General features: G+C 39.6%; 1 protein-coding gene across 1 annotated transcript; it reads right to left on the bottom strand.

Annotated features, from left to right (window-relative positions):
- Positions 1–4,456: 4,456 nt before the first annotated feature.
- Positions 4,457–5,338, bottom strand: LOC136842330 (uncharacterized). Its single transcript, XM_067109589.1, has one exon. The coding sequence runs from the start codon at positions 5,336–5,338 to the stop codon at positions 4,457–4,459; it is 882 nt and encodes a 293-aa protein (XP_066965690.1).
- Between the last annotated feature and the right edge of the window lie 4,424 nt (positions 5,339–9,762).

Below are 9,762 nucleotides of genomic sequence, written 5' to 3'. Positions count from 1 at the left end.
CCACATTTTCTGCCTTCTGTAGCTCCCACCATTTGATCTTAGGGTTACTTTTCCTCTTTCCCTTTGTCCCTTTTCGAATTGAAAGGTCCGCAACCACCAGCTTATGTTGTTGGCCAACATTCTCTCCATATATCACTTTACAATCCTTTACTTCCTTAAGGTGTTGTCTCCTACAGAGCAGAAAATCAATTTGACTCTCTCTTCCACCACTTCTATATGTCACTTAATCTTTCTTCATAAAGAATGTATTAATTAGTGCCATATCAAATGCCACTGCGAAGTCTATAATGCCTTCGCCTTCTTCGTTCCTCTCCCCCATTCCTAGTCCCCCATGGATTCTTGAAATCACTCTTCTATTTGTACCTATATGTGCAGTCAAGTCTCCACCCAATACAACTCTCTCTTCCTCTGAGATTGATGTTAATACTTCATCCAACTCCCGCCAAAACATTGACTTCTCTTCCTCATCACATCCATCTTGTGGGGCATAAGCACTTTATCACATTTAGGACTTCTGATAACATTAATTTGACCTTCATTGTCCGACTACCACTTCTTTTGACTTCTACCACTTTTTCCTTCAGTTCACTGTTTACAATGATGCCTACTCCACTTCTACCATTCTCGTCTGCTCCACTGTACAGGAGCTTACATCCTCCTCCTATTTCCTTTGCCTTGTTCCCTCTCCACCTTGTTTCTTGCACACACAAGATGTCAACTCCTCGTATTCATCATCTCCGCCACTTCTCTACTCTTTCCTGTCATACTACCCACATTTAGTGTCCCAATTCTAAGCACGTGGACTTGCTTCTTTAACCACAATCGCCCACACTGCAGTAGCCCTTGCCTATTTATCGGAGGGGTCAGGTGAGGCCCCTGTGCGTCGCTTAATCGGGGTACGCCCTGGCATTCTCTCTGAATCTGGATTCGACTAACCATGGTTCTGGCATTGGGTTTTTACAGTCGGATGCCCTTCCTGTCACTAACCCTCTCTATTTACCCGGGCTTGGGACCGGCACCAAGTTGGGCTGGCTTGCCCCCCCAGTGGCTAGATTGTAATAACTTCAGTATATTGGTAGTAATTTCAGTTTAGCTACCAAAGAAGAATATCTAAATGCGGTATATGGCAACTGTATCCTATGCAAGTGCGTAGAGGCTCTGTTGGGTGAAGGAGTTTACCCACTTGGGCAATCAGTGGCAGCTCAGCTCTCGATGAAGCAGGCGTCGCGCTGCCCAACCTCACCCGTGTTTTGACACACTTTTCATTCAGCGCACTTATATTAATTTCCAAGTCAATTTTTTGTATTTCTCTTGGCTTTGCAATTCTTCTTTGTTCAGAAGAAACCATGCCAAGACCAAGAAAATTTAAACATCTACGTTCCATAAGAGAAAGGAAGAAACGACGTCATGAAGAGGGAGGCATCCAAGAGAGAGTAAAGAGGAGGACCAGGAGCCTAAATATATATAAAATATAATTCAGTATACATGAAATAATAATCACAGATAACACCAATATGATATAACATATCAAATTTGTCATAAAAACCTCAAAGTATGAGACAACAAGCAAATAAATGGACAGACAAGCAAAAAAGTCATCATAAAACTTTGGGGGCCGATATCTCAAAACTAAAGTTATCGACCTTCAAATGGAAACGCAGACGTAATGAATTCACCTATCTCAGTGAAACAAAAAGCAAATGAAAACTAAATAAATTGTCTACAAAAATACAAAGATTTTTTTTTATTTTGTCCCAAAAATATTTTTGGGATTTATTTTTCCACAAAATCGAACCAAGATTTTTCAAAAATAGAAAAATATTTGTAAAAGAAAAAAAATTGAAAAAATGCTCTTGTTTATTCTAATCTATAATACCTGTCTACCAAGTGTTGGTGTCTGCTTCTGAACGCTCCACACTGCTTTTCAAGCATCCAGCGCCAGCTTCCAAGCACCCAGCGCCCTCTCTTGAGTGTTCAGTGCCCACTCCTGTGTGCCCAGCGCCCGCTCCTGAGCTCCCATCACCCATTTCGTCCTCTCAGAGATTGCGGTTGCCTTCGTCTCCTCCAGCCAGACCTTCAACTTCGTTTCCTTTGCCTGTGGACCCTGATGAGCCTGCTCTTGCTCCTATTAAGTGTCAGTTGGCACAAATTATGGACTTACTCAAGAAAGCTCCTCCTGGTCGTAAGTCTGTCCAGAATGACAACCTGTCTCCGATTTCCTCGGATGAAGAGCTCAACCAGGAACCTGAGGCTCCTTTGGCATATGCTGTCTTGTTGAAACGTGTGCTTAAACCATATTCAGACGAAGGCTCAGTCTTTATCTCGTTCCTTTGAAGAAATGAACTCTGAGACTAACAAGTGCTTTGGATATGCTGAAACGGAGCCTGTTTAGGTTGTTGAAGATTTTATCTTTTATTGAACTCTTGCTCAGTTTAATTACCTCTTCTCTGCATCAGTTTAGGGAGGTTGAGGCGCCAACTTAACTTGTTTGCGGCACCAGCTGTGCGAGTTTGTGGAGTGAGCTTTAAGTGTTTTTGTTGGCAGTGGGAGTTTAGCAAGGAAGAGTGTTAGTTTTTAACTTGCTGCAGGCAAATGTTTTCATGCTTATACTAACTCGGTTAGGTAGAAGTGACTTGCGCTCCTATCTGTAGTGAAGTCGTATGCTGCACAGGATATGGCAACTGTTTTGGTTTCTTTTGTGGGTCGCGTTCTAAGTCTGATTCTCTTAGAGCGATAAGGGAGGATATATTGGTTCAAGTCATATTTTGTACCTTCCAGGTATCCATTCAGCCCTCAGGTTTTGGTAGATAGCCAATTGCCGGCCTCCTAACCTGCTTGGAGAGAATTAGGAGCAGAGCCTTAAGTGATGGAGGCAATGAAGGAGAGTTATGATTCCTTTTAGGTTCCCCTCTACTGGTTTAGTCTCATATAGCTATTCCTATGTGTCTTTTCCAGTAGAATTATCTCGTTCTGTAGTAGGTGGTTGTAAATTAGAATGAAACTGGAGCAGATGTAGGTGATTCTCTGGGATTTTACCTCTGACTTTTTTCCAGCACCATAAGCAACAGGAGATTGGCGCCCAGTGTTGGACATATTGAAATTAAACAACATTGTATGTGTGTCCATGTTTTTTGGTTTTTCCAGTAGTTTTATTGATTTTCCGGAAGAACGATTGGATGTTTCAGTGGACATGCAGGAAACATTTTTCTCATACCAGTACATCCTCAGTCACGCAAGTTCCTTCGAGGTGTATTTACAGAGAAGGTACTAATGCAGTTCAAGGTGTTTTGTTGTGGCTCATGTACAGCACCTCTATATGTGTTCACAGGGAATTTGTTGCCCATGGGTGGATGATGTCGACTTTTCGGAGCAAGAATTTTTTTCTACTGGGTCAACTGGTTTAAGTTGGCCAACTCTGACGACAGTATTTCCAAAGGCCAAGGGTCTGTTGTTTCACCTGGCTCAGTCTGCTTTATGATTTTCAGTCGACATCCCTAACTCCTCCTCAGTACATTCTTATCTGGTGATGTGGGGATGCTCAATATTGGTTCAATAGCTCATTCTGCAGAAGGACAGTGTTTTTGGCGACTGAAGATTCAAGAAGGGCAAAACTACCTACAGAGTGGTTATTGCATTCGCAAGTTGACAGTTGCTGTGGGATTAGAGGAGTGCTCAAGTATGGACTTACTAGCATGCAGATGAAAGGAATGACCAGTCTGTTACTATGCCTTTCAGGGCCCTCAGGTTTCAGCAGCGGATGCATTTCTTCAAGTTTGGTCTGATTTCAACTCGTATACCTTTCCCCTTTATCTACACTAAGGAAGTACAGGTAGTCCCCAGATTACGGCTGTCTCAACCTACGGTGTTCCTTACGTAAGGTGCTATTTCAAATATATTCATAAAAGATCAGGTGTTGTAATGACCCCCTAATTAGGATTATAGCACCGTAATGGCACCATAATCCCAGATTATGGCACCGTAACTCGCTGGTGCTATAATGAGGCGAGAAAACCGGTTTAGGGAGCTGTAGCCACTGGGAGGATTGTAAACACCCGTATTCGCAGGGATGCGTACCACACAATACTACACACACACACACACACACACACACACACACACACCCGCGAATAGCTAAAACCCACTAATACTTAGAATCCTTCTAAAAACACTTAAAATTGCCTATTTTGATAGTTCAAACACAAAAAAGACTAAAAATGCTTATACAGGTATTGTCCTACTTATGATGGGGTTAGGTTCCAAAAAAAACCCATTGTTTGTTGAAAAAAACATATCTCGAATATAGCCTAGCCTACACTAGCCTACCATACGTAGGCTACGACGAAAGGCCAGTGGTACCTGCGCCCCAGGATTGAGATAGCCCGGGTCATTGTGCCATAAGTGCGGATGGGAGTTCTGTTTGCTGCTATGAGGGAAGGCAGTGAGTCGGGTATTTTTCCTAAACCTTCCGTGGATGGCGAGAAAACTGACTGCATCGCCCCGTATCAACCAGAAGGTGGTGTTTGGAGATCTCGTCTTTGATGAAAAACCCTGCTTGGCCGCCTTTGCCATTTGTTGTGAAAGAGCATGGAGGCCTGCAGGTTCTAGCATTGGTGCCAAGCTTCCTATGGTAGAAACACCACGCCGGGTTTGGCCATGTCCTGTGTTCTCTAAATAGCTGTTTCTTCATATACACAGCGTTCATGTCTCTGTCATTGTCGCCGTCTTCCTCCGACAGGTTGTAGGCTTCCAGGGCGGCGGCGTGTGTTGAAGCTTTGGTGTCCTTGTATAGTTCCTGGGCGTCGTCGACTAAGGCATCCATGTCCTGGTTCTCTGCATCCCTTATCTGGTGCCGAACTTCCTGCGGAAGGCGCCAAAGAAAGATAGCTATTGTCAGATCTATTGTTTTCTTCCTCCCATTCTCATCGCGACCTGGGAGTGTTATTAACCCCTGAAGCTGGTCCCAGGCTTCCCTGGGTGATGCATCTCCGAGGGGCTGGGATAATAGGTCGAATGCGCGCTGCACTCTCTCGGACTCAGGCATGGAGTAGGAATTCATCAGTTTGTTTTTCAAGTCTGTGTATGAGACTTTGTCTGGTTGCGCATCTAGCCAGAGGAGATTCTGTTGAATACTTTCTTCTGGGAGCGCCGTCATGACAATGTCTGATTTTGTAGCATCATCTGAGATGTGTGCCATGCGAAAATGCGCATCTGCACGCCGGAACCATGGTGCTGTGTTTTGGCGCAAGAACGGGGGAAGCTTGACTGTGTCCGGCTTTGTGGGTGAGAGCAATGTACAGACGATGCTCGCGGGTTCGCATTGAGGTTTTACCTCTGACATCTTGACTGCTCACGCACCAAAACGCAGGAAAATGCGCCGTATTGAGTCCGTTAATGGTGCTGATTTGTTTGAGAGGTCGAACGAAGTGCCAAAACGTGCCCTTTTGGGTACGCAGTATTTAGTCCGTTAGTGGCACGGTTTCCATCGGGCAGGGTGCTATCAGAGGCCTAAAGTTTGCGCGGTAGTTAGTCCGCTAAAGGCTCTATGATGGTAGGGTGTGGCCGTAGTTAGTCCGTTAATGGCTAGGCCAAAACTACACTACCTGTCCCAGACCCAGGTTCACCAGTGTGAGGCTCCAAGAAAAGTCAGAGGTATGAGACTGATGCTTTATTATTCTCGACAGGTGTTTATAAGACAAAAAGTGGACGGAAAGGTAGTGGGCGACCCGACACCCCCTGTAACGTCCATACAAGATTTCTGTTTTGTAACAAGCATAAAAATACGTGCAACATTTGTCGCATGACATATAAAAGATAGATATACATATCGGCAGAAAGGCCGTACAATGATGCATAAGCTGAGGTACACAAAGAATCTGAAATAAAGACGGGTAAAATACATGACATGATGAATGTACATCTGAAAAGGAGAAACACAGGGAAAGAGAGGTGCAATGTGGGGCCCTTACACAGGGAATAAACCTACACATCAATTTTTTTATATTTAGAGACTGACAGGGCATAGGCCTACACATCAAATACTTATATTTTGAGACAATGACAGGGCAAGGGCCTACATGTCAGTTTCTTATTGCAAATAGTTTTCTACCCATATCTTAGAAATAGAGTAGCTTTTAGCTTTTAATTAATACATTAGCTTCAACTCCACGATATATAATGTATATGCATAAAGTGGAATGTACACGTATAAGCAAGTGCACATACACATGCGTGGATGGCCATAGTAATTGTAACTCCACTGATATTACAGAGAATAAAAGTAAAACTTGTGGGCATGTAGCTGATGGCACACACAGATCAGTCATAGGAACCACAATAAAACGGTTGAATATAAGATAAGCCTATAATCCAAACATCATAAAGACATAAGATATTATAGGTCTATGTTATTTTTTATGGTTCTGTAATTTCAAAAGGAGACAATGTCCCTACGAAAATTCTCAACAAATTATATCCAGTATCACTTGTATAGCCTATCATACTGTAACTGTAAGTTAAACATAGCTTTATCTAGAGAAGAAGAAGGAAATGTAGGTACTGCTATATATGTACATAACAAAGTATGTTATGACAGAGTACCTGTAAATTTTACTGACTTGCAAATATCAAGTATTAAAATACGAATAAAAAATTATAATTACATAATTCATAACTTATATAACCAACCTAATAAAAGTTACGACATTGATGAACTTAAAGATTTACTTAACAATAGCAAGGAACCTGCATGAATAGTAGGTGATTTTAACGCTCACAACCCAATATGGGACTGTCATTGTACAAACTCAAATAGAATAGGTAGTAAAATAGAAGAGTTCATGGATTCCAACGACATGTGCTGTATAAATGATGACGAAATTAGCACATATTTTTCAAAAGCACATGGAACATTTTCCTCAGTAGACTTAACTTTATGTACAACAAGCATAGTTGACAGATTGGATTGGAATACAGTTGATGACTTGCACACCAGTGATCATTTCCCAATATTAATTTCCTTATTGCAAAATAATCCTGCAAAACATGTCCCTCACTATAACATTTATAAAGCAGATTGGGAGCGATATGAAATGCACACTAGAAATATCCCACAATTTGAATATTTAAAAGACCGTAATGAAACTAATAAAATTCTTGTTGATTTCATTAAAAATGCTGCTGATAAAGCAATACCAAAGTCAAAACCCCATCCAAAAAACACAAAGTTCCCTGGTGGTCTGATGTGTTAACAGAATTAATAAATATAAAACACCCAATAGGGAGACAATTAGATAATTTGAATAGAAAGTTCAATAAAATAAAAAAAAATTACCGATATTAGAAAGAACTTTACAAAAAATGACTATATTATTACTAGAAATTGATACATTAAAACCTGTATACAACAAAATATCTGCAAAATTTAAAAAAGAAGTAATTCAAGGAAGAATCATTTCATGGAGGAAATACATATCAGATCTCTCTAATAATACTCCCATACAAAAAAATATGGGAAAAATTCAGGAAAATAAATGGTACCCATGTCAAACGACCTAGACATGCCATATTAAAAGATGGGAAAAGAACACTTGATCCAAAAGAAATAAGTAATATAATGGGAGAAAATTTAGCAAATGTAAGTATTGATAAGAATTTAGATGAACACTTCCACACAAAAAAAAAATAAAATAGAATTAATAACAGTAAATTTTGAAACAATTGACGATATATATTATAATAGAAAATTTAGTGTGTCAGAGATGGAATATGCTCTCTGGAACAGCAATAAATCTGCTCCTGGAGGTGACAATATTTGTTTTGAGATGATCAGCCACTTAGCACCTTTGGCAAAGTCATACTTATTAGGGCTTTATAATAATTTATGGCTTTGAAATTTATTTCCAGATGAATGGCGTAAAGCTATAATAATCCTATCCCCAAACCTGGAAAGGATCCCAGCAATGTAAATAATTACAGACCAATTTCTTTAACAAGCTGCTTATGCAAATTGTTAGAGAAAATGGTAAATGCTCGACTAACATGGCACATTCGAGAAAATAAAATTTTAACTCCCACTCAGTTTGGGTCACAGTGTAACAGATTAACATTGGATTCTCTCTGTAACTTAGAAGACCATATACGTAGAGGTTTTGAACGAAAACAAATTACTGTAGCTGTCTTTTTTGACATTGAAAAGGCATACGATACCACATGGAGGTATGCTATATTAAAAACTTTACAAAACAACAACATCCGTGGACATTTACCTAGGTTTATACAGACGCTTTTGACAAACCGCAATTTTCAGGTGAGAATTGATGATGATCTGTCTAGAACATTTCCACTTGAAAATGGTGTTCCACAGGGAAGCATCCTTAGTGGGACACTGTTTACTTTAGCAATTAATGATATCAGTAAAAATCTACCTATTGGCATTAAAAGTAACCTGTATATGGATGATTTTGCCATATATTATTCAGCATCCCGAATAAAACATGCAGAATGAATCATTAATAAAAGCATAGTAAAAATAGATGAATGGGCCTCATCTGTAGGCTTGAAATTTTCCATAGATAAAACTCAAGCAATCATGTTTTATAAAAATAAAAAGTGGAAAAAAGGTGAAGAAATAGATTTAAAAATCAGAAACCATAGTATACCAATTGGCCAAATAGCAAAATTTTTGGAATTAGTATTTGATACCCACTTGAACTGGAGAGCCCACATTACATATGTAAAATCTAAAAGTAAAAGAGCATTAAATCTAATTAGAAAACTATCGAACACTACTTGGGGAGCCGATAGACATACCCTTACTGTGCTGTATAAGGCAACAGTTCTGTCCATCATTGATTATGGAAGCGAAGTATATGGCTCGGCATCTGATGCAGTTCTGAAAATGTTAGACCCTGTTTTTAATGAAGGCCTTAGAATATGCTCAGGAGCCTTTAGATCATCACCAAAATCATCGTTACAAGTTGAATGTGGTGAACTGCCTTTGTCTCTCCATAGAGAGCTAGTAACAATGAAAAGTGCTTTAAGAATTCAAACTAGTGATTCTGCAACCAAAAAATTATTTGAATTAAGAGATGTATTTATAAACAACCATCCACCACCTTTCCCAATTAGAGCTAGAAGATTGTTTGAGTCGCTGAATATAAATATACAAGTGCCTGTAATAGTAAAATCACCTCCTCCCTGGACAGTGAATAAAACGAGAATTTGCACACACCAAGTATTTATCAAAAAGTAACTCATATACAACAGAACACCATAGACAGCATACAATAGAGCATATAAACCGAAAAGGTCCACATTACGCAATATATACAGATGGATCTAAATCAGAACACGGAGTGGGATATGCTGCAGTGTCCCAAGGCAAAACTTATCAGTTCTCTCTTCCTAATAATGCTTCTGTATTTACAGCAGAATTGTATGGAATTGCATCAGCTATAAAAATAATTAAAGAATCATCATTCAATAATTTTGTGATTTTCAGTGATTCAAGAAGCGCTATGGAAGCTATTCAAAGTTACAAATCAAATAATAATATAGTACAACAAATTAAAGTATATCTCCATAAATTATATAATAATGGAAAAAATGTCGAAATATGTTGGATCCCTGCGCATGTAGGGATCAAAGGAAATGAAGATGCAGACAAAGCAGCTAAAGCAGCAACTCACATGACAAGATCAAATGTGAATATCCCTGTTACTGATTATGCAACTCACATAAAAATGGGTATCATAAATAAATGGC

Source organism: Macrobrachium rosenbergii, chromosome 10 (assembly GCF_040412425.1).
Source record: "Macrobrachium rosenbergii isolate ZJJX-2024 chromosome 10, ASM4041242v1, whole genome shotgun sequence".
Classification (NCBI taxonomy): Eukaryota; Metazoa; Arthropoda; class Malacostraca; order Decapoda; family Palaemonidae; genus Macrobrachium; species Macrobrachium rosenbergii.
The sequence above is the reverse complement of the archived record's forward strand: the minus strand, read 5'-3'. Positions and strand labels throughout refer to the sequence as shown.